Source organism: Symphalangus syndactylus, chromosome 7 (assembly GCF_028878055.3).
Source record: "Symphalangus syndactylus isolate Jambi chromosome 7, NHGRI_mSymSyn1-v2.1_pri, whole genome shotgun sequence".
NCBI classification, from domain to species: Eukaryota; Metazoa; Chordata; class Mammalia; order Primates; family Hylobatidae; genus Symphalangus; species Symphalangus syndactylus.
In genome coordinates, this window is record NC_072429.2 from 59,250,468 (window position 1) to 59,275,915 (window position 25,448).

The 25,448-nt window shown below is 38.7% G+C and overlaps 1 protein-coding gene across 16 annotated transcripts in view; it reads left to right on the forward strand.

Moving 5' to 3' along the window:
• The window catches only part of NSMAF (neutral sphingomyelinase activation associated factor), an 83,291-nt gene that overhangs the window by 51,895 nt on the left and 5,948 nt on the right, over positions 1-25,448 (forward strand). For 5 of the 16 annotated variants that reach the window (XM_055286329.2, XM_055286331.2, XM_055286333.2 and 2 more), the window contains 16 exons: positions 1,494-1,623; positions 3,389-3,460; positions 5,191-5,299; positions 8,080-8,256; positions 9,332-9,411; positions 10,252-10,342; positions 10,439-10,502; positions 11,751-11,802; positions 11,905-12,025; positions 12,418-12,549; positions 13,873-13,915; positions 14,225-14,388; positions 16,102-16,201; positions 17,489-17,547; positions 24,430-24,497; positions 25,290-25,357. In XM_055286329.2, coding sequence (XP_055142304.1) covers positions 1,494-1,623; positions 3,389-3,460; positions 5,191-5,299; positions 8,080-8,256; positions 9,332-9,411; positions 10,252-10,342; positions 10,439-10,502; positions 11,751-11,802; positions 11,905-12,025; positions 12,418-12,549; positions 13,873-13,915; positions 14,225-14,388; positions 16,102-16,201; positions 17,489-17,547; positions 24,430-24,497; positions 25,290-25,357 — 1,530 coding nt within the window. Of the gene's footprint in view, positions 1-1,493; positions 1,645-3,388; positions 3,461-5,190; positions 5,300-8,055; positions 8,257-9,331; positions 9,412-10,251; positions 10,343-10,438; positions 10,503-11,750; positions 11,803-11,904; positions 12,044-12,417; positions 12,550-13,851; positions 13,916-14,224; positions 14,389-16,092; positions 16,202-16,714; positions 17,042-17,488; positions 17,548-24,429; positions 24,498-25,289; positions 25,358-25,448 lie in introns of those variants that run through there. The other 11 variants (XM_055286330.2, XM_063643291.1, XM_063643292.1 and 8 more) reach the window with 9 other exon arrangements.

Consider the following 25,448-nt stretch of genomic DNA (forward strand, 5'->3'; position numbering starts at 1 on the left):
AGTTATCTTAAAGTCTTCCTATGATCGATCCAATGTCTGGCACACCTTCTATAGAGTCTTTTCTCTCTTGAGCATGAGTCATATTTTCTTGCTTCTTTGTTATGTATTATAATTTTATTGTATTGTAATTTTTTTATTGAGCAGTTTATTAAAAAGGAAGTGTTGAGACCGAACTAATAATATTTACCTCCAGAAGTGGTCAAGCCACCTCTTATTCTGTTAGGCTACTTGTACAGGGAGGCTCTGTCAATCAAATCTGTCACGAGCTGCAGTAAGACTTTGTTGCACCTGTGGTTAAATTTAAGCCAACACTGCCTACAACTCTATTGAGGGAGTGATAAAGACTTTCTCTTCCACAGGACTTGGGATCTCAGCACTTGAAGGATTCTAGAGGTATCTTTGTGCTTTACAACTGAGCCATCAGGTTTCAGAACTGCGGGAGGTTTCCCTTGTTTTGCACCTCAGTCGACAGCATTTTTGGATCTCTGGGGAGCTTTCTTCGCTCTCCAGTCTCAACTCTGGCTTTCCATTTCCCTGAAGATCTCTCTTCATTCTGCAGCCCTTACTCAGGTCTATCCTAGGTTGCTCCTCCTCCTGCCACTCACCTGTTGATCTCTTCTTTCCTTTTTGCAATCATGTTCATTTAGGTTTCTTTACATGCTCAACTTTCCAGTGGGTTTTAAAAAGCTATGAAGATTGTTCAGTATATCCAGCTCATTTTGGTTGTTAGGGTGAAAGCTTCAACAGTCTCGTATAGCTTTCCCATCCTAACTTGAGGTGGAGATCTTCCCCTGCATCTTTTTGTCCTGTCACTTATAAAGAGATTTATTTTTAACCCAGTTATTTCAGTAATTGCCTCAAAATGTTGATGATTTGGTTGTTTTCCCTTATTTTTTCTTAAATCAGTAAAGCAGAATGAGAGGGGACATTGTTGATTAAATATTTTAGGAGTGGGTAGTGGAGAGATCATTTTTCAGAGGTTTTCTGCAGTAAATCCACAGAGGGATATACTCAAAAATATACAAAGGAATATACAATTACTCAAATGTATTATAATTCAAGTAATTATAATTATGTAGTCAGAGCCTTATAAAGTGTAGTGTGAAATAAATGCCACTTGTGTCAAAATGGTTTATAGGACGATAAAAATAATGACAGAAAAATAGGAAATAATTTAAATGTAAGAATAGTTTCAAGGCCTATTTATTTTGGGGGGAATGAGTTTAGCTAAGGGTTATTTGGTATTATTTATTTGTCTGTCACAGCTTCTGTGGTAGATAATCTCACCTATTTCTTTGAACAATGAGTTTTTATCATGCCATTTCTAAAGAGTCAGTTTTATCTAAGCAATCAATTTATATTACCATTTTTATTGTATTAAATGTAGTGTTTAGACAATGTCATAGAAAGTCACATTGTAGCTCCCTTAGATAAACCTAGAAAGTAGATCAATTTCTGATTTTTCTTACTTTTGCTGAAAAACATATTTTCAGGTTCCAGAACATTTCTGAAAAGCTGCACGTGGAATGCAAAGCAGAAATGGTGACGCCTCTGGTGACTAATCCCGGACACGTGTGCATCACGGACACAAACTTGTATTTTCAGCCCCTCAACGGCTACCCGGTGCGTAGACCGCAGGGTCAGGTGGGGAGCTGCCCATGTTTAAGCTGTTTCCAGACCATGGCCTCACAATGCCAGGGACCTCACTTTTTGATGAGGATCAAGTCATGTCCCCGCCCACCCCCTTCACATGCAGCATCTGTGTATTTTACAAACACCGTGTGTAATCATGATGTGGAGTCTCTGAAGTTTGAGTTCGTCTGATCTGTTTTCAGTCATGTCAGGGGCACTTGCTCTCAGTGTGGTGAAAAGAAACCTTGCTCCTCCCGATTTTAGTAAAGGGTCGCTAGAGATTTAGACCTTTCTTCTAGGAGGCATTTCCGAGAGACCAGTGAAATGTACTATGATTAATAAGAAATAGATTTTGAAATATATTTGCTTATATATACACAGAGGTTGGTATTTCTTGTTTTTGCTTAATGATGAACAACCTCAGTAGATCTGAATTTTTCCTGAAGGAGAACTATGAGCAGGTCCTCCCAGCTAGTGCAGAGGTACGTGTGGAGATCCTGCTGTCTGGCAGTTGTGGGCTCCTGCTAGGATGTTGGAAACAATCTTCTCTTTCACAATGACACCAGACTTACAAAGCCAGAAAATAAAGATAAACTTAGATATCCATGTTGAAACTTGTAAAGATTTGTTGCTTATCTAGATCTGGCCACTTTTTAGCATGATCCATTAAAAGAACAGAAATCCTAACACACCCTGGTAGTGCTGTGGGGCCATTTGGCAGGGCCCAAGAATTCTGCCAGAGAAAGTTCCACCTTGGAAATTCTCCAGGCTGGTCATTACAGGGCACTAAAACATCTCAAACTCTCCTGAGTGAAAGATTATGTTATAGCGATTGTGTCCACTAGGTGGTGGGGCTCACTTTCCTAGTTCTCCAGTAGACACTGCATGCTGCTAGCACAGCATTCTCAGGGAGTGTAATAAATTGGCTTGGCTGCTACTATTGCTTGGGTCAGAAATTTTGAGAAAAAATGTCTGTGTATCCTAGCTTCAGAATCCATGGTATGGGCCTTTACTCCTTCCCAATACTGGCCAGGATCCTTGACCAGTCATTTCCAAGACCTGACTCTGGGCCTCCAGGGCAGTTTCCACTGTTGGACAGACTGACCTCTGCACACCCATCGTCCCTCCCACTTGGGAGGAGGACCACGGAAGCATAGCTATTAGCCAATCTCTGCCTTTTTAAACCTCCTTTCTCTCTTACTAGTGTTTTAAAATTATAGAAAAGCAAGACAACTTTCTTCTTCATTACCAAAGAAAAAATTTAGAGGCCTTGCTTTATACTTTAGTAATTTGTGAGCCTTAATACACTGTAATTTTTAATGAGATAAAAGACAGGATTCTTTAAAAAAGATGTGTGTCAGTACTAAGCAAACTATTTGTCTAAAAAAAGATAGCAAGATTCCTGAGAGGTTATTTATGCCAGTTCTTTATATTTCTTATCACCCCACAATCTAACCTGAAAGATATCACCCCACCCCAAACTAACCTGAAATATCCCTGAAAGATAGATGATTGCATTATCATTTGGGGGGTGCCACATGGCGGGGAGGAAAACTTGCCCAAGGTCATAAAGCTAGTGAAAGATGGCAGAGCAGAATGGAAAGCCAGATATTACCTTGTTCCAAGATTTCCTTTTCCAATGGTTCATTAGGAAGGCAAGATTTGGTGATTTTTTTTTTCCCCTTTCTGATACTACAGAACAACTTCTAATTGTGTCAGAACAATAATGTTTGAGATTGTCTTTCTACTTTTAAAGAAACCTGTGGTCCAGATAACACTCCAAGATGTCCGCCGCATCTACAAAAGGAGGCACGGCCTCATGCCTCTGGTGAGTCCTTGGGAGTCTGTGCTGGCGCATGATTGTCACACTTTCAGTTTAGCCAGCAGTTTATTGACAGTAAACACTTATGAGATGTCTGAAAGTACAAGTACATTGTCTTGTAAGAAAATAGACTCTGATTTTGCTGTTCTTTCTTTTGGAGAAGGTAGAAATTCATAAAGGAATAACTCCTTCATGTAGAGAAGAGGTTCTATTATGAAATATTTTTGGCTCCAAGAGCAAGAGGGCTAGAGTGCTCTTGAGTTTCTCACTCCTGCATTCTCAGTTTCTGGGCTCAGGCTAGAATGATCTGTGTAAAACCAACCGTGTGCCGTTCTTGCCTCCACCATTCATAGCAGCTAGGTCTCAAAGCAAAATCTGGAAGATATTACAAAATTTCTTCTTTAGTGGAACTAGTATATTCACAGTTAACTTACATTAATTCAACCTTTGGGCTGAATGACAAAATAACCATTTAAAATCATATAGGCAGTTCTTTCCACCATTCCCTGAATAAGTGTATTTCTATACTTAGGTCCTATTTCTGACACATGTCTTACTTCAGTAACCAATCCCTACAGAAGGTATGATTCTAAGTGTTTTAATTCGACACCAATAGAAATTCATTTTTTCTCCTTTGAAGATTAACCAGTAACTTGGTGACATTACAAAAGCATTGTGGAATTTTAACTCTTATTTTTGTGCTTTTAATTTGTGAAATTCTACTGTTTTGCTGCCTATTTTACTTAAAAGGCCATTCCTCCATTTCCAGCACTAATAGCAGATCAGGGAAACAGATACTATTAAAAATCTCCTCCTTTGGGTATAGAGCTGCAGTCAGAAAAAGAGAAGAAATTAACATTGATTAAGTGCTTTCTATGTAACAGGCAATTTATATATAATGTTTCATTTATTTGCCATTATAAGCCTTGTGAAGTAGATAGTATTGTATTTTGCAGGTGAAGAAATTGAGACTCCAGGGGTCAACTTCCTAAGCTCCCAGCTAGTACATGGTGAATGCCTGTATTTGAACCAAGGGTAGCTCTGGGCTTTCATCCTGGCTTTGTCTGTTCCTTTGCTAGCTCAGCCTTACTAACACTATAGTCACAAAGCTCATAGGTTTTTATAAGATAATAATAATGTATTAATTGAATGGGTTATTCAATTATCAATTTGTTAGGCGTGCATAATTTTTATTTATTAGCTGGGCATGGTGCGCCTGTAGCCTAGCTACTCGAGAGGCTGAGGTGGGAGGATCAATTGAGCTTGGGAGTTTCAGGCTGCAGTGAGCCATGATCACACCATTGCACTCCAGCCTGGGCAATAGAGCAGGACCTGGTCTCAAAACATATATGTTATTTAACTTATGAAAGAAAGCTAAACATTTATGTTTGAAGAAGAGATGTGAAGACATGGATCAGCTATTTTTGAATTTCAAAATAGTAAGTTCACAAAAGCTATTATTAATGAAAATATTCAACACCCAAGGTGATTTACAAAGTTTAGCTGAGATACTATCTTGTTCTCAGAACATTTATAAACACAACATATATATATACACAAACGTATACATGTGTATATATATCACTGAGTTAAATTTATAGATTGAAAATAGGAATATAAGTTATAAAAATAAACACAAATGTTTAACTGAATGTTTTTGTAATTATATACTTATATTGGGATTGCAAGATGAATACAATGCTATTTATTTTATTCTTTTCTTTTTGAATTTATAGGGCTTGGAAGTATTTTGCACAGAAGATGATCTGTGTTCCGACATCTACCTAAAGTTCTATGAACCTCAAGATAGAGATGATCTCTATTTTTACATTGCCACATACCTAGGTTTGGTGCTCACCCTTCATTGTTTTTTTTTTGAGACTGAGTCTTGCTCGGTCACCCAGGCTGGAGTGCAGTGACGCGATCTCGGCTCACTGCAACCTCCACCTCCTGGGTTCAAGTGATTCTCGTGCCTCAGCCTCCCGAGTAGCTGGGACTACAGGTGCCCGCCACCACGCCTGGCTAATTTTTTTTGTATTTTTAGTAGAGACAAGGTTTCTATTCATATGAAGGTAGTTCAACTCCTAAGGATCTGGGATAGGAAATAAGAGAAGAAAAATGCTATTTCTAGAATCGCCTCATTGTGGTTCTAATTTCTTCCCATCAGTAACTATAATTGCCAAAATAATATTTTTAAAATTCTGGGAAATATAAATTCACTTTGGTAATAGTTCATTCTGAATGTATGTTTTAAAAACTCTAGATAAATATATTTAAATGTTCTTATATTTTAACATCCTCCAAATTGAATGGATTTTGAAGAATCCACTCAAATATTTTTATGTTCAGTCAGGTCTTATATTAGTTTATGAGAACCAAGACTCGGTTTTGTACTGCGAGGCAGTGAGTTATTCATATGTTTGTGATCATTGATTGTGGTCAGAACCACAAAGCTGAAAGACTGCAAAAGGAACATGTGAACCTTCTATGCTCAATATACTGACTTTGGAGTGGAATTTGCTTTTAATTAATGGTATTTCCTCAGTTTTTCATGGAAAATGTGAATTTTCCCACCCTTGCCAGAGAAAATACTTATATTATGATATTCAAACCCAAAGTTTTTTTATTACGTTGCAAGGCTAAATTAAATTATTCTAATTTACAAAGTTGCTAGATAACTGGAAAGGGATTATCTTTAAAAATGGATTTTGGGGCTAGGCATGGTGGCTCATGACTGTAATCCCAGCACTTTGGGAGGCTGAGGAGGGAGAATCTCTTGAGCCCAGGAGTTTGTGACCAGCCTGGGCAACATGGCTTGACCTCATCTCTACAAAAAAATTAAAAATTAGCTGGGACTGGTGGCGTGTGCCTGTAGTCCCAGCTACTCGAGAGGCTGACGTGGGAGGATTGCTTGAGCTTGGGAGGTCAAGGCTGCAGTGAACAGTGATCACACCACTGCAATTCAGCCTGGGTGACAGAGTGAGACCCTGTCTCAAAAAAAAAAAAAAAAAAAAAAATCTTAATGTGTTTGTTATTTTAGTGTACCACAAAACTATTTGTGAAATTTGTAGTAAAGTACATCTTCCCTTAGCAATAAAATTTTACTTCAAGGAGGAATACTTGGCTTTCAGTAGGGAACACATTTTATTTTAAAGTAGGTTTATATATGTATAACTACTATATATAACTACTTATATATAGTTTATATATAGCTAGTATTTTGTTCATACATTAAGCTATTCAAGGTAACTTTATGTATAAGTATAGCTTTGTTACAAGTTTACTTTAATTTCCTGTCTCGTGATCTAGGTTTTTAAATTTTATTTTTTTTAACTATAACAAGATTACAGGCTGGGCGCTGTGGCTCACGCTTGTAATCCCAGCACTTTGGGAGGCTGAGGCGGGCGGATCACGAGGTCAGGAAATCGAGACCACGTTGAAACCCCGTCTCTACTAAAAATACAAAAAATTAGCCGGGCGTGGTGGCGGGCGCCTGTAGTCCCAGCTACTTGGAGAGGCTGAGGCGGGAGAATGGCGTGAACCCGGGAGACGGAGCTTGCAGTGAGCCGAGATCGTGCCACTGCACTCCAGCCTGGGTGACAGAGTGAGACTCTGTCTCAAAAAAAAAAGATTACAATAAAAAGATCAGTTTTCATGGTGAGTCCTAAAATCTCAAGCCAAAAACTTTGCCATGATCTAAAATATCCGTCTTCTAAGAAACTGTCAGTTCTCACTGAGTTTATTCCTAAGATTGTTCATACTTTTTCTGAGGAGTTTCAAAAGTAGAAAATGAGGGGGAAGTGTGTTTTGATTTTTGAAGCCCTTTCCTAGTAGCTGATTAGAGAAGAAACTTTATAAAAGTAAATGAGAATAAATATTGAGAGTTAAGATGCTTAATGCACCAGGAAAGGTTGAAAGCAGAATTTTCTGAACAAAATGGAAAATCCACTTGTAGGACAGTTAATTCATTTTACACTCTGAATGGGAAGTTCTCATCGCTGCATTTATCTAAGATCTCATTTTTCCTGAGGTATTTCAGGGGGCAGGTCTGGTTCTTTTAGTTTGGGAATTGGTCCTCCTGCCAAATGCCTGTTTTCTTCTTTAACAATTTCTTTTCATTTCCTTAGTCTTCAACATGCATAAATAATATGTAGTCATTGACAAATTAACAGTAGTACATCTCTTCCAGGCCTAAAAGAAAACTAAAAGATTGCTTTAATTTCATAAATAATAAAAGAAATAAGCTTTCCCAGATGGCCATGGGTTTTTAAATGCATGGAGACACAGCACATTTGGAGGGATTCTTTGTTACTGTATAAATATTACCTATTAACATGTAATATTTATATATTTGCTCTACACTTTTGTATTTTTTTAGGTTATATCATATTGTGGAGGGTAGTGTAATAGCTCAGTGTATTTAATAATTTCCCCTCCTTGATCTTGGAACTATTTATACATAGCTGAACAAATACTTTATGAAAACAAGTCAGCAGCCTACTTTTCTTTTTCTTACAATGCATTTTTCAAGAATGCATAGGAAGGGTCTACACGTTAAGCCCCTAGCTTTTGCATACTAAGTTTGTGAAGTTAAGTGGCAGACCTCATGGGTCCTCTTTCCCCAGAGCACCATGTGGCAGAGCACACTGCTGAGAGCTACATGCTGCAGTGGCAGCGTGGACACCTTTCCAACTATCAGTACCTCCTTCACCTCAACAACCTGGCCGACCGCAGCTGCAACGACCTCTCCCAGTACCCTGTGTTTCCATGGATAATACATGATTATTCCAGCTCAGAACTAGGTAACTGCCACACGTGGAATTCTGACCAAGTTGAGTGGGGAGTGGTCAGCTATATTGTTTTTAAAGAAGAGAATAAATTCTATTTTATAATTGTGATGTGGCATGTGAACAAATTACAACTCATTTCAGTTGTATTGCTAAGGACTGCCAATTTCCATTCCAAGATACTATATAAGTGTTATATAAGTGTTTCATGTATGTTTTTTCCACCATACTTCTTGAAGGACATACAGAGAAAAAATCGGCATGATTTTAATCCAGGGTTATTATTACCTATAAGTACCACGTTTTGAAATATTTGCTTCTCACTTTGAAAATTTCACTCACCTTACCATACTGTTTTTACCAAATCACATTAAAAACTGTGATTATTTGTTACAGAACACTTGGAAAATCCTGAAATAATCAAAGAAGAAAATAAAAATCATCCATAATTATATTACAGAGATAACCATTTTACCTTTGGGGCATATCTACTCTTCTCTTGCTACCTCAGATTATTTTAAGAAAAATGTAATTGTATTGTAACTTTATTTTGTAATATTTAAAAATTATATATTGTAAACAGTTAGTTCCTTCTGACACGTTATCTTGAGCCTTTGTACTTGAAAGAGATAATATATTTTCTAGAAATATGAGAATGTGTTTCTCTGAAAATATTTAGCTCACTAGTTCTCAAATAGGCTAATATTGCAGAATAATAATATTCACTAGAATTCGAACATAGAAAGTAAATCTTAGTAGAAGAATAATGGCTTTTAAAAATTCTTTTTTTTGTAGTTGTTTTACTTGGAATATATATATGTTCCTTAATCAGAAACTTTTTTAAAAAAATTAATGTTCAGGGCATTGTCAAATTAGAGATATTGCTCTTAAGTGGTTGTGTCTAACTTAAAACTCAAAATTGCTAACCTTTTCTTTACATCTATATAAATAACTAAAAAAAATAACTCTCATGGATCGCTCTCAATTTTTAAGAAAACTTTTGTGGAAGTAAATGTGTATATTTGAATTAATTCAGGAGGTTAATGGTACTAAGTATAAGCTGAAGTTATTTACTGATTTGTGTTTATAGATTTTTCAAATCCAGGAACCTTCCGGGATCTTAGTAAGCCAGTGGGGGCCCTAAATAAGGAACGGCTGGAGAGACTACTGGTATGTGGACTTAGAGATTCTTGGTTTCTAAGCAACACGAGAAGCCATGGCCTGTGTTTTTATGGAAGGAAATTCGTTTCTCCAAGGCTTAGGGGAATTACACCAGTGACTCTACGTAGAGTTTTTTCTTACTTTTCTCCTGACCGTGAATTAGCTGCTCACCATTTGCATTTCTTTTTTTTTTTTTTTTTTTTTTTTTTTTGAGACGGAGTCTTTCTCTGTCCCTCAGGCTGGAGTGCAGTGGCGCGATCTCGGCTCACCGCAACCTCCACCTCCTGGGTTCACGCCATTCTCCTGCCTCAGCCTCCCGAGTAGCTGGGACTATAGGCGCCCGCCAACACGCCCGGCTAATTTTTTGTGTTTTTAGTAGAAACGGGGTTTCACCGTGTTAGCCAGGATGGTCTCGATCTCCTGACCTCGTGATCCGCCCGCCTCGGCCTCCCAAAGTGCTGGGATTACAGGCTTGAGCCACCGCGCTCGGCCCACCATTTGCATTTCTTGTCTACAGTTTAGGAAGGAGGAGGGCGACGTGTTTACAGGTTCACTGGATTATTTTCATGAAGGCATTCTGTGGTAAATCACATAAGAGACACATAAAATCAGTTCTATTTAATCTAGTGCCAACATTTTGTTACCATTAAGCCAGGGAAACCAAAGTACTTGTCTCAGGAATGCTGTTTAGCCACAGATTTTCTTTCCCTCTTATCCTTTTCTTATCTAACAGAGAAATTAAGGAATATGGTATATCTATGTTATGATTTCTTTTAGGCTTTTACTACTTGTCAGTTATTATTTCATAGCCAACGCAGCATTATTATTTTTTTTTTTTCTGTATTCTAGACACGCTACCAGGAAATGCCTGAACCAAAGTTCATGTATGGGAGTCACTACTCTTCCCCGGGTTATGTACTTTTTTATCTTGTTAGGATTGGTAAGATTCTTTATCATTACCCCCAATTAAATTTTATTTCACTATATTCTTCAATGATTCTGTGATCTGACTTACCTCTGACTTTTTCCCCTCTAGCACCAGAGTATATGCTGTGCCTGCAGAATGGAAGATTTGATAATGCAGATAGAATGTTCAACAGGTTTGATACAAATGCCTCGCTTATCATTTTTAACACTTTCTGATTGTATATATACAACATACTTGTTTCAAGGCACTAGATGTAATAAAAAAATTTAAAAAATATATAAAAAATCACAAATTGTTCTATCCCTCTCAGGCTTTTTCTAGACATGTATATGTGTGTGTAAGTGTGAGAACATATTTTAAGTACAGCTTTTTGTCCTGCCTTTTGTAGCCTAATACTAAATTTTAGAGTTTTCCCCATATTATTAGGTATTCTTCAAAACAATGATTCTTTTTTAAAATTATTGTATCACATTCTAACATATGCCATATTTTATGTCAACTTCTTTTCTCCATTGTTGGGCATTTAGATTGTTTCCCACACTTTATTATTCTTGATAATTTTGCTGAGAATTGAATACAGCTCCCTGTGTGTATTTAAATGGCTTTACTTTTTAAATTATAAGAGTAATATTTTCTTACCAAAAAATCAGCAACTATAAAAAAGGAAATAAGTTTACTTGGTATCCCACCACACTGAGATAATAATTGTTGTTAATTTTTTGGTATGTCCTTTTCATTTTTTTTGAACTCTACACATATCTAATAATAATTCCTTTTGCAATGGGCCATTCAGATAGTGGTGCTAATCTTTTTTTTTTTTGAGACAGAGTCTCGCTCTGTCGCCCAGGCTGGAGTACAGTGGCGCAATCTCGGCTCACTGCAACCTCTGCCTCCCGGGTTCAAGCAATTCTCCTTCTTCAGTCTCCTGAGTAGGTGGGACTACAGGCGCATGCCACCACGCCCAGCTAACTTTTGTATTTTCAGTAGAGACGAGGTTTCACCATGTTGGCCAGGATGGTCTTGATCTCCTGACTTGGTGATCCACCCGCCTTGGCCTCCCAAAGTACTGAGATTACAGGCGTGAGCCACCGCACCCTACCAGTGGTGCTAATCTTTCAGTGTGTAGGCACCCTGCTCCATTTGGCCCTTGGATGAGGCAATGTGTATATGGTAGCTAACGGTGTGGACTCGGACTCCATGCCCACTCCCGCCATGTGACCCTGGAGAAGTTACATAAACTCTCTGGGCCCCAGTGTTCCCTTTTGTTAAAGTGGAACATGCAGAGGGATGGTTAGAACTATGTGTGAATGACAAACAGAAGTTAATACAGGTAAAGTGTAGAACAGTCCCCAAGTGCATAGGAAATGCTGCTATTGCTATTTCCTTAGCTGAAAATAGGTGATTTTTTTTTCATATGTAGTATTGCAGAAACTTGGAAAAACTGTCTGGATGGTGCAACGGATTTTAAAGAGGTAAGCAGTTAATAAAGCTGATGAGTAACTGGACTTGGGGTTTCTAACTGCTTTAAAACATGTTTGTTGTTGTTCTTTTTTATTTTTCCCCGAAACTTTCAGTTAATTCCAGAATTCTATGGTGATGATGTGAGCTTTCTAGTCAATAGCCTGAAGTTGGATTTGGGAAAGAGACAAGGAGGACAGATGGTTGACGATGTGGAGCTTCCCCCTTGGGCCTCCAGTGAGTCCCCCCTTGGAGGTGTTGTATTATAGACACCCTTTACCAAGTAGTGCAATTTCAGTAATTATTTTATTGCTTAGATTTTTAAAAATCACAAGAAAATTCTCTATCTAAATAAGGAGATATGAGCCCTATTCCATATCAGAAGTATTCTATGAGTCTATGATGTGAAAACATTAATATGTATTTGAGAGACCTTAATGTGAAAATGATTCTTGCCACTTTTTTCCCCAAAAAACTTATATTTCATATGATAGAAAAAAAAAAAACTGCATTAAGAAATCTGGACCTCTTACCTGTCCTAGAAGCTTTATATACATATAGATGGACAAGAGAAATGGGAGGAAAAAAATGAAGACTCCCTGATTTTTTGATTGAGTCTAATCTAATAGGTCCCGAGGACTTTCTCCAGAAGAGCAAAGATGCATTGGAAAGCAATTATGTGTCTGAACACCTTCACGAGTGGATTGATCTAATATTTGGCTACAAACAAAAAGGGAGTGATGCAGTTGGGGCCCATAATGGTAGGTAATATTCACTGACATTTTATTTAGCATTGGGTGAATATTTAGCATTATTCATTTTCATTGGAAAATGAAAGCAAACAATACCAAAAAAAAAAAAAAAGTGAGGCCAAAGCAATTAGTGTTATTTCTTCAGCGGAAGCATGTTCTGTCAGACTCCAGTGTCCACTGGCTCCATGACCCTGGATCAGATTTTTTTTTGTTTTCTTTTTGAGATGGAGTCTTGCTCTGTCGCCAGGCTGGAGTGCAGTGACACAATCTTGGCTCACTGCAACTTCCGACTCCCTGGTTCGAGCGATTCTCCTGCCTCAGCCTCCCGAGTAGCTGGGATTACAGGCATCTGCCATCACGCCCAGCTAATTTTTTGTATTATTTTTTGGTTGAGACGGGGTTTCACCATGTTGGCCAGGTTGGACTCAAACTCCTGACCTCAGGTGATCCGCCCATCTCGGCCTCCCAAAGTGCTGGGATTACAGGTTTAAGCCACTGCGCCCAGCCCCTGGATTAGATATTGAGTAACTGACGAGAAGGGAGGACTTTTGCCCAAATAACACCAAACTCATCCTGGCCCCAAGAGGTCTTTTTATAAAGTCTTCTAATTTTAGCATATACTCTACATCCCATTCAATAATTTCACTTAAAACTCTATTACAGTGTGATAGAACAGTGGCCTCAATTCCTATGGAAGACCCAGAGTTTCTTTTCCTTTTATTTTTCTTTTCTTTTCTTTTTTCTTTTGAGACGGAGTCTTGCTCTGTCACCCAGGCTGGAGTGCAGTGGCGCAGTCTTGGCTCACTGCAACCTCTGGCTCCTGGGTTCGAGCAATCCTCCTGCCTCAGCCTCCCAAGTAGCTGCCAGAGTTTTTTTTAATTTAACAGAAAGAAAATAGCAGCAATATACCTTCTCTTCAGTTTCAATGCTTACCTTCTTCCACGTTTCTCATGTGTGTTTTCTTTTTTTAATAAATGAACTTACATATAATCCATATCTCCCATGTTCATAACAAGGAGCTGTAGCTGGAAATTCAGACCTAATTTTTTACATGGAAATTCCGTCTTATTAATTCTGTAAGTCATGCTTCCTCTCAGGAGAAAATAATGCTGGCTGAGATGACAGGTCTTCTACCTGACAAGTAGATTTTTGTTCATCTGAAGATAATATTCAAGTTGGTATTTACTGCAGTTGGATATTAGTCTGTTTTGCAAAGCGAATAGCAATTTCTTTGAACATGAGTTTTAAGTTGTTGCATTGTTTAGGTTCTAAACCGTGTATATTACATTGAAATAGCACATCTTTCAATAGTGCTTTGTATGTCTTTTTCAGTATTTCATCCCCTGACCTATGAAGGAGGTGTAGACTTGAACAGGTACTTATATGTCAATAAGGAGTTTCTACTTGAGTTATAAGATATGTCTTTATCTAAATTATTAATGTATTTATTTGAATGTTGAGGTATGGAAATTTTTAAATGAATTCTGTCTTGCTTTCACTGTTGTGTTATTGAGCATCAGAAAATACTCTGAAGGTCTGTAATGAGGTTTAGACAATCGTGGTACATAGTTGCTGTCATTATTTGAGGGTTAATCCCTCCTATTGATCAGTACTATTTGAAATGCGTGCTTTCAAGGAACTCGAACCTAGTGGTTCACTACATTATTTGTATTCTGTCCCAAAGCATCCAGGATCCTGATGAGAAGGTAGCCATGCTTACGCAAATCTTGGAATTTGGGCAGACACCGAAACAACTATTTGTGACACCACATCCTCGAAGAATCACCCCAAAGTTTAAAAGTTTGTCCCAGACCTCCAGTTACAATGCTTCTATGGCAGATTCCCCAGGTAAGTTTTGTAAAGAGAATAAACGTGAGCACCTTTTGTTTCTCTTCTGTGATGAAGATGTTTCTGAAGAGGAGATAAGACATATACTTTTGTGCTACCTAGAGATCATTGTGTCCTCCGGCCTCATTGCAGTTCTCCTGAAAACAAATACCTGTTTTTGCTGATGTTGTTTGTTTTCAGCTATAGACTATAAGGGAAATCAAATCGCTTTTAGTTTCTGGCAATTGAATATGAGTGAAACTTGGCCATATATGTTTTGATGTGGTTCTCTTTCTCTTCTGTGGTTTTGAAGCTGGTGTTTGATCCTTAGCTATTTGCCTTTTCATTCTTACAGTCCTGGCTGTCCAGTCTGCCTTCCCAGTCACTGTAAGCCCTGCTGTCTTCCAGAAAGGACTTTCTCTGGCCCTAATTATGCTCTTCTATACCCACATACAGATCTTTTTTTTTTTTTTTGAGACGGAGTCTTGCTCTGTCCCCCACGCTGGAGTGCAGTGGCACCATCTCCGCTCACTGCAAGCTCTACCTCCCGGGTTCACACCATTCTCCTGCCTGAGTAGCTGGGACTGCAGGCGCCTGCCACCACACCTGGCTAATTTTTGTATTTTTAGTAGAGACAGGGTTTCACTGTGTTAGCCAGGATGGTCTCGATCTCCTGACCTCATGATCCACCCTCCTCAGCTTCCCAAAGTGCTGGGATTACAGGCCTAAGCCACCGCGCTCGGCCCCACATACATCTTGAATTCAAAGTGCTCTCTCTTCTTCATTGGACTTCACTTATTTAACATTTGACAAACATTTACAGGGTATCTGTTCTGCGCTGGGCATGTGCTAGGCACTAAATTGAACTTGACCCAGTTCTCACATCTAATATTTGGAAAGGTAGGAAAGAACACTCACCTTTCTCCAGTTACCCAGGTTTTAGATTTTACATAAGACAACTTCAAACCTACAGGTTTCCAGAAGGAGGTTGACACTCTGTGGAGCCTTGGGAGCAAAATCACTTTTTATCTCCAATCCTCCTGTCTGTTCCAAGGACATCCAGACATTTTAGGCATACATAGCTGAGCATTCTCTCAAGCATGGAGAAATAGCTTCCTGGAGTTACATGACCCAGGGGTAGCTTCTTTAAAAGAGAATACTTTAGAGGGTTAAATCATGAAGATCACAGGATTATCTTGTGATGCTGTTTCAAACTGCACTCTGCTTAGTCACCAGGCCGTAACCACTGTCATGTGATTGTTTTAAGAGGGTAATTGTTTCAGCCCTTCTTAAAGCAGAAGTAAAAGGATTACTCCTGCCAGAAGCCCTTGCAGTAATTGATTTCATCTCTGCTTTCCCCACCCCAAACCAAAACAAAACTGTCGCATTCTTAGGCAATTGTCAGGTTTTTGAAAGAATGTTGACAAGGAAATGATGACTCAGTCTTGTATTTCCCCAAATTCATAAGTTAGAGGCCAAGTGAAAACTTTGCAAACATTGATAAAAGTATAAAAAGACTCTAGTATTATTCAAAGATACATTTTATCTTTCTCTATACAATTTTTTCCTTGACTAACATGGAACCATCTAACAGGTACATTTCAAAGCAGTTATATTGTGACAGGGTGTTTCGTTTCTTAGTTGTTTGATTTTAATAGAAAATATTGCGAATCTGATGCTGTTGCCTGTTGGTAACTTAGTTGACTTAGTGAAAATTTAATGTAGTCTCTCCAGGTGAAGAGTCTTTTGAAGACCTGACCGAAGAAAGCAAAACACTGGCCTGGAATAACATCACCAAACTGCAGTTACACGAGCACTATAAAATCCACAAAGAGTAAGAATATCTCTGCTTCTTCTCAGCAGCTGATAGTCCTGGCAAAAGTTAGGGTCTTGGCATGGGATTAAACTGTTTTAAGCTGAGTCAGAGGGAAATTCCCTTTCAATGTTGTCTTTATTTTTAAAAATCTCCCCAAAATGTCTATAGTGATCTCCACCTGAGGTGGATGTAGTAGGGAAAGTTTGGCACGAAATGATTTGTGATGGCTACCATGCTGTCATTTCTGCAGTCTGTCACTTCAGAGTATAAGATGTGGTCGGCAGAGAGCAGCCAGTTTTGTGCCTCTCAAATTGGAGTACACAGCTCCTTGAGTCTTTGATGGGAGAAGTGTGATGTATACCCCACAAGTGTGGAATTTACACATAATGTAGGCAAAAAGGCACCTTTTAAAAAAAGTTAGCTCTCTCAGAGAACATTGCAAAGTTCACATGAATTTTAAAAACAATAATTATAACAATAATTATGCTTCTAAGAAATTGGGCTTGTTGCTGTTGGACCCAGAGACGATATGTGTGTTCTCTGCCCTCTGTCATTAAGACCTTCATGTTCTCTGGTAGAAAGGCTTGAGAAGCACTGACCTAGCCTGTTCGTCCTGCTACAGAGAGGAAACCCAGGTCCACAGACTAGGCCCCACCTTGCTCCATGACCACAGACAGCCACTCCGGCGTACTAGTCATGGGTGGAGCTGGGCATGCTTCTCTGCATTAGATGGATGGCTTCACGTCACAGTCCAGCTTCCTGAAGAGAAACAAGGAGTTATGGCTGATTCATGATGACAATGGCTGTCTTTTCTCAACTTCTCTAAATGGCACGTAGGAAGGGATCTTGTAATCCAAGGTAGTGAAGACTGAGTGATCCTTTAAGAGGACAGGCTGGAACCAATTTTCTCATCATTGAATAGTCGCTGAGTAAATTAGCTTCAGTAATGAGCAAGTGAAGTGACTGTGAAGAAGAGTTTGTTCTTTTGGTGATGGTCAAATGAGGGGGAATAGAAGGAGAAGAGTTTTCCAATTGCCAGAAATTGTCAGGAATATGTGAAGCATTGCATGTGGAACACAGGGAAGCAAAGAGTGGGTATGTTTTTTAGCCACAGGTGTTGCCAGAACATTAGAAGGTGCCAAGCAGTGATTTGGTAATGGCAGGTTAATGCTGGGACAGATCCGACAGACATGCTGTGAAGAAAAAAATTAAGGAAACTTGGTAAAATTAAATCAAGGACATGAAACAAAGAGGGTATCCTTACACATGATGAGTAGTAATTTGTGAAACTTTGTTTTTGAGCAGAGCAGTTACTGGAATCACGGTCTCTCGCAATGGATCTTCAGTCTTCACAACATCCCAAGGTCAGTGTTCCTCCCTGAAAGGCGGCTTAACCAAAATCCTAGAATGTCTTGAGTTCTTTATTATTTAGCTCGTGGTCAAGGACTGCACTTGCATGTGCTGCCTCCACATAAAGTAAACTTAGAGCAGTTCCTTTGTGGTACATTACATAGAGTTTCATGGTAATTTGCCAAAAATAATAATGAAACATCTTTCTGTTGCTGATGAGGTTTCCCAGAGTTGAGGGTGGAGGACAGAAACAGCCTCCTTTCCACACCCTTGCTGGGTCAGGCCCTTCCCGCCTGCCATTAAGAGGTGCCCTGTCCACTTGTTGGGGTTGGCTGTGAGTAGCAAGTGCTGTATCAGAAGTTGGTGTGTGCCTGTCAGCATGTGGAGATGCAGATTTGCTGTTACGGTTTGCAGTTTTGTCATTCAGTGTATATTTCTTCGGGATATTTGATTTAGCTCAAGATCAAATTCATATATTATTTAATATGCTTATACATTATCAAAATTATAAAAACTCTTGCAGTGTGTCATTGATATGACTTATAGCTATGAAGCAGAAAGCATCCCTTACTATATACACCATTGTTCTCTCCCTGGTAGTCTGCATTATATATTATTTATTAAAGTATGTCTTGGCCTTGTCATGTTGAGAGCACTGTGTTGGCATTCTAGAAGATGCAGAGATGAAAAGGTAGTATCTTTGCTTCCTGCATCCATGAGAAAATAACTCGTTCTGACAAAGTTTGTAACTTTTTAAAGTAAGGCTACTCATTCATTAGTCTTTATCGTAGGAAATTATATTTTTTTCATTCATTAAGACAAGGTGCTATCCAATTAAACACTTTCAGGAAAATCAGAATTACTACTCTTAGATTCTGTTATAATTGTTTATGATCTGTAGCATTTCATTCTGTTCTTTTTCAAATACTGTCTTGGATTGTATATAAAAAAATTTTCCACAAAGCATGGAAGTGATTCTACACAGTAGACCGAAAGGAAGTTCACGTGCAGTTCCCAAACTGGGCCACATCAGGGTCACAGAGGCACTTCTCTGATAGAAGGAAGCAATCTGTATTTTGCCAGGATTTCTACCTGTGGAGTTTGCCAAAATTTATAGCCTCAGACAAAATGCTTTATCTTTAAGCAAAACCTGTGTTCTTAGCAGGATTTGTCTGGGATGGCTTGTTAAATCGTTCAGCTCAGTTGTACTTGTATGACCTTGTTAACCATGAATTTGATGAGTGTTGTGGCTTCAAACCACTGAGGCTTATTAAGCGTTATGTCACTCCTTGTGGATTTTCCCAATAGAGGAGAGAGAGGGGTTTTTTTGTGTGTTTTTTTTTGTTTGTTTGTTTTTTATTTTTGAGACAGTCTTGCTCCGTCGCCCAGGCTGGAGGGCAATGGCGCGATCTTGGCTCACTGCAACCTCCGCCTCCTGGGTTCAAGCGATTCTCCCGCCTGAGCCTCCCGAGTAGCTGGGATCACAGGCAACCACCATCGTGCCTGGCTAGTTTTTGTATATTTGTAGAGACGGGGTTTTACCATGTTGGCCAGGTTGGTCTTGAACTCCTGACCTCAGGTGATCTGCCTGCCTCAGCCTCCCAGCGTGCTGGAATTACAGGCATGAGCCACCGTGCTGGCTGAGAGAGTTTAAAAATAAAGTCAAAAGCTTTTGTTTTTTCTGTTTGTTTCTTCTCATATTTAGATTTTCATAATTCATATTACTGATTTATATGTATCCTGATGGTCACCCCAAAGTTACATATCTTCTTCTAGTATACAGTATGTTTAGGTATGTGGGCATGCACAGAACCCACCACTTATGAGCTTAGCTTTTACTGCAGTCTTTAACATGATTACCTCTAGTACAGGGGATCTTTGATTTCAAGAAAAACACCTTTTTTTTGTTTTATTATCTTCTTTTTCCATTTTTTTGGTTCCCTGACTGAGAAATGAACCCAAGCTGCTGCAGTGAGAGCACCACATCCTAACCACTAGACATCAGGGAGAGAAAAACATCTTTATATAACTGACTGGTTTATGTTTTTTTTTTGTAGGATGTCCCAAATTAATCATCTTAAATAGATTTTGTGGTGAATGCTCAGAATTGCCTAAGAGAATCAAAAGCAAGTTTGGGAAGACTATCAGATCTAATTATACTGCTCAGGGGAAAGTTCAAGTGATACTGTGTTTATTCTTCTGTTTTCATTTTCAAATTAATGCTGAAGAGTGTCTTATTGAGGCTCATGTTTATAAATTAGGAATTCTGTGTGTTGGGGTTGCAAAAATTGGGTTGAATTATTAACTTATACTGTGCAGAAGAAATTATTTAAAGATCATTCCGACATCACGTTGTGTAAGTTAGAAAATAGATTGTTACATATCTCAAATATAGGATTTTCGAAGCACATTAGAGCCTTGTAATTTGTGAGTCTTGGGGTTTTCTTTTTATTATTATTATACTTTAAGTTTTAGGGTACATGTGCACAATGTGCAGGTTTGTTACATATGTATACATGTGCCATGTTGGTGTGCTGCACCCATTAACTCTTCATTTAACATTAGGTATATCTCCTAATGCTATCCCTCCCCCCTCCCTCCACCCCACAACAGGCCCCTGTGTGTGATGTTCCCCTTCCTGTGTCCATGTGTTCTCATTGTTCAGTTCCCACCTATGAGTGGGAACATGCGGTGTTTGGTTTTTTGTCCTTGCGATAGTTTGCTGAGGATGGTTTCCAGCTTCATCCATGTCCCTACAAAGGACATGAACTCATCATTTTTTATGGCTGCATAGTATTCCATGGTGTATATGTGCCACATTTTCTTAATCCAGTCTATCGTTGTTGGGCATTTGGCTTGGTTCCAAGTCTTTGCTATTGTGAATAGTGCCGCAATAAACATACGTGTGCATGTGTCTTTATAGCAGCATGATTTATAATCCTTTGGGTATATACCCAGTAATGGGATGGCTGGGTCAAATGGTATTTCTAGTTCTGGATCCCTGAGGAATCGCCACACTGACTTCCACAATGGTTGAACTAGTTTACAGTCCCACCAACAGTGTAAAAGTGTTCCTATTTCTCCACATCCTCTCCAGCACCTGTTGTTTCCTGACTTTTTAATGACGGCCATTCTAACTGGTGTGAGATGGTATCTCATTGTGGTTTTGATTTGCATTTCTCTGATGGCCAGTGATGATGAGCATTTTTTCATGTGTCTGTTGGCTGCATAAATGTCTTCTTTTGAGAAGTGTCTGTTCATATCCTTCGCCCACTTTTTAATGGGGTTGTTTGTTTTTTTCTTGTAAATTTGTTTGAGTTCATTGCAGATTCTGGATATTAGCCCTTTGTCAGATGAGTAAGTTGCAAAAATTTTCTCCCATTCTGTAGGTTGCCTGTTCTCTCTGATGGTGGTTTCTTTTGCTGTGCAGAAGCTCTTTAGTTTAATTAGATCCCATTTGTCAATTTTGGCTTTTGTTGCCATTGCTTTTGGTGTTTCAGACATGAAGTCCTTGCCCATGCCTATGTCCTGAATGGTATTGCTTAGGTTTTCTTCTAGGGTTTTTATGGTTTTAGGTCTAACATTTAAGTCTTTAATCCATCTTGAATTAATTTTTGTATAAGGTGTAAGGAAGGGATCCAGTTTCAGCTTTCTACATATGGCTAGCCAGTTTTCCCAGCACCATTTATTAAATAGGGAATCCTTTCCCCATTGCTTGTTTTTGTCGGGTTTGTCAAAGATCAGATGGTTGTAGATGTGTGGTATTTCTGAGGGCTCTGTTCTGTTTCATTGGTCTATATCTCTGTTTTGGTACCAGTACCATGCTGTTTTGGTTACTGTAAACTTGTAGTATAGTTTGAAGTCAGGTAGCATGATGCCTCCAGCTTTGTTCTTTTGGCTTAGGATTGACTTGGCGATGCGGGCTCTTTTTTGGTTCCATATGAACTTTAAAGTAGTTTCTTCCAATTCTGTGGAGAAAGTCATTGGCAGCTTGATGGGGATGGCATTGAATCTATAAATTACCTTGGGCAGTATGGCCATTTTCACGATATTGATTCTTCTTACCCATGAGCATGGAATGTTCTTCCATTTGTTTGTATCCTCTTTTATTTCATTGAGCAGTGGTTTGTAGTTCTCCTTGAAAAGGTCCTTCACATCCATTGTAGGTTGGATTCCTAGGTATTTTATTCTCTCTGAAGCAATTATGAATGGGAGTTCACTCATGATTTGGCTCTCTGTTTATCTGTTATTGGTGTATAAGAATGCTTGTGATTTTTGCACATTGATTTTGTATCCTGAGACTTTGCTGAAGTTGCTTATTAGCTTAAGGAGATTTCGGGCTGAGACAATGGGGTTTTCTAGATATACAATCATGTCATCTGCAAACAGGGACAATTTGACTTACTCTTTTCCTAATTGAATGCCCATTATTTCCTTCTCCTGCCTAATTGCCCTGGCCAGAACTTCCAACACTATGTTGAATAGGAGTGGTGAGAGAGGGCATCCCTGTCTTGTGCCAGTTTTCAAAGGGAATGCTTCCAGTTTTTGTCCATTCAGTATGATATTGGCTGTGGGTTTGTCATAGATAGCTCTTATTATTTTGAGATACGTCCCATCAATACCTAATTTATTGAGAGTTTTTAGCATGAAGGGTTGTTGAATTTTGTCAAAGGCCTTTTCTGCATCTATTGAGATAATCATGTGGTTTTTGTCTTTGGTTCTGTTTATATGCTGGATTATGTTTATTGATCTTCATGTGTTGAACCAGCCTTGCGTCCCAGGGATGAAGCCCACTTGATCATGGTGGATAAGCTTTTTGATGTGCTGCTGGATTCAGTTTGCCAGTATTTTATTGAGGATTTTTACATCAATATTCATCAAGGATATTGGTCTAAAATTCTCTTTTTTGGTTGTGTCTCTGCCAGGCTTTGGTATCAGGATGATGCTGGCCTCATAAAATGAGTTAGGGAGGATTCCCTCTTTTTCTATTGATTGGAATAGTTTCAGAAGGAATGGTACCAGCTCCTCCTTGTACCTCTGGTAGAATTCTGCTGTGAATCCATCTGGTTCTGGACTTTTTTTGGTTGGTAAGCTATTAATTATTGCCTCAATTTCAGAGCCTGTAATTGGTCTATTCAGAGATTCAACTTCTTCCTTGTTTAATCTTGGGAGGGTGTATGTGCCAAGGAATTTATCCATTTCTTCTAGATTTTCTAGTTTATTTGCATAGAGGTGTTTATAGTATTCTCTGATGGTAGTTTGTATTTCTGTGGGATCGGTGGTGATATCCCCTTTGTTATTTTTTATTGCATCTATTTGATTCTTCTCTCTTTTCTTCTTTATTAGTCTTGCTAGCGGTCTATCAATTTTGTTGATCTTTTCAAGAAACCAGCTCCTGGCTTCATTGATTTTTTGAAGGGTTTTTTGTGTCTCTATTTCCTTCAGTTCTGCTCTCATCTTAGTTATTTCTTGCCTTCTGCTAGGTTTTGAATGTGTTTGCTCTTGCTTCTCTAGTTCTTTTAATTGTGATGTTAGGGTGTCAATTTTAGATCTTTCCTGCTTTCTCTTGTGGGCATTTAGTGCTATAAATTTCCCTCTACACACTGCTTTAAATGTGTCCCAGAGATTCTGGTATGTTGTGTGTTTGTTCTCATTGGTTTCAAAGAACATCTTTATTTCTGCCTTCATTTTGTTATGTACCCAGTAGTCATTCAGGAGCAGGTTGTTCAGTTTCCATGTAGTTGAGTGGTTTTGAGTGAGTTTCTTAATCCTGAGTTCTGGTTTGATTGCACTGTGGTCTGAGAGACAGTTTGTTATAATTTCTGTTGTTTTACATTTGCTGAGGAGAGCTTTACTTCCAACTATGTGGTCAATTTTGGAATAGGTGTGGTGTGGTGCTGAAAAGAATGTATATTCTGTTGATTTGGGGTGGAGAGTTCTGTAGATGTCTATTAGGTCTACTTGGTGCAGAGCTGAATTCAATTCCTGGATATCCTTGTTAATTTTCTGTCTTGTTGATCTGTCTAATGTTGACAGTGGGGTGTTAAAGTCTCCCATTATTGTGTGGGTGTTTAAGTCTCTTTGTAGGTCACTAAGGACTTGCTTTATGAAACTGGATGCTCCTGTATTTAGGATAGTTAGTTCTTCTGTTTGAATTGATCCCTTTACCATTATGTAATGACCTTCTTTGTCTCTTTTGATCTTTGTTGGTTTAAAGTCTGTTTTATCAGAGACTAGGACTGCAACCCCTGCCTTTTTTTGTTTTCCATTTGTTTGGTAGATCTTCCTCCATCCCTTTATTTTGAGCCTATGTGTGTCTCTGCACGTGAGATGGGTTTCCTGAATACAGCACACTGATGGGTCTTGACTTTTTATCCAATTTGCCAGTCTGTGTCTTTTAATTGGAGCATTTCGCCCATTTACATTTAAGGTTAGTATTGTCGTGTGAATTTGATCCTGTCCTTATGATGTTAGCTGGTTATTTTGCTCGTTAGTTGATGCAGTTTCTTCCTAGCCTCGATGGTCTTTACAATTTGGCATGTTTTTGCAGTGGCTGGTACCAGTTGTTCCTTTCCATGTTTAGTGCTTCCTTCAGGAGCTCTTTTAGGGCAGGCCTGATGGTGACAAAATCTCTCAGCATTTGCTTGTCTGTAAAGGATTTTATTTCTCCTTCACTTATGAAGCTTAGTTTGGCTGGCTATGAAATTCTGAGTTGAAAATTCTTTTCTTTAAGAATGTTGAATATTGGCCCCCACTCTCTTCTGGCTTGTAGAGTTTCTGCCTAGAGATCAGCTGTTAGTCTGATGGGCTTCACTTTGTGGGTAACCCGACTTTCTCTCTGGCCGCACTTAACATTTCTTATATGTCTTTCTTATATGTCTACTTCTCATTATTAGATTCCACCTTGAAGATGTTTTCTAAAGAATCAAAAACGCTACAAAGAAGTATATCATTTTCAAATATGGTGAGTTCATTTTACTAGTATTATGATAGAAATCCGTGTAGTAGTTTGTTTTATACACACACATACAATAATACTTTATTTCTCCCCAAACAATTGAATTTATTCCTGTGTGGTAAACCTACCAAATACCTTAGTTAGATTACTTCTAATTTCAATTTAAAATTTCTTTCAGGTTGCCACTTTCTCGTACTGTTGTGATTTCATCTTTAGCTTAAAATACTTGGAGAGCTACCCAGTAGAATTCTGCTGAATAAACCTTTCCTTTTTTTAGCTGTCAGACTAAATGTTATGTGCTACTTAATTTATGCATCTCTGAGTTGGTGGGATATCTAATATGATAAAACCAATTCTTCTGAAAGAACACATCTTATTTTTAATGTAAATCATGCAAAAGATCTGGAATTCTCTAAAGAATTTTGGAAGGTTTTCTTACCCACACAAGTCTGTAGTCCAGAGGGGGTATTTTCTTTCTTGAGGATCATCCCCAGCCTGCCCCCAACTGGAGATTTACTCCAGAGTGTGAGTGGGCTTCTTCCAGCCCAGGGTAGGACCCTGGAGAGTCCTCAGGCTAGGTCATAAATACCCTTGACATACGTGGACCTTCCTTTCTGCATTTTGGAGAAAACTCTACAGCTGGAATTAGCCAGTTGAGAAAATCTGTGTAAATAGGAGGAGAGCCACCATAAAGACAATTTGAGCATTAATTTTTGGGAGAACTTATAAGATAGCTTTACTGTGTTAGAGACTTACTAATTATTATAGATTGTTAATGTCAAATCATTTGTATTTCAGGCTTTATCATCTTGTTTACTTTTACCAGGAGATGCCACTGTCATAACTTCTTCATGGGATAATAATGTGTATGTATCTGTGCACCCTGCTCTGTGATTCCACGTGCAGAATAGCTGCCTCTGTGGACAGGAGGTGTGAAAAGCCAGAAGCTTTCCCTGC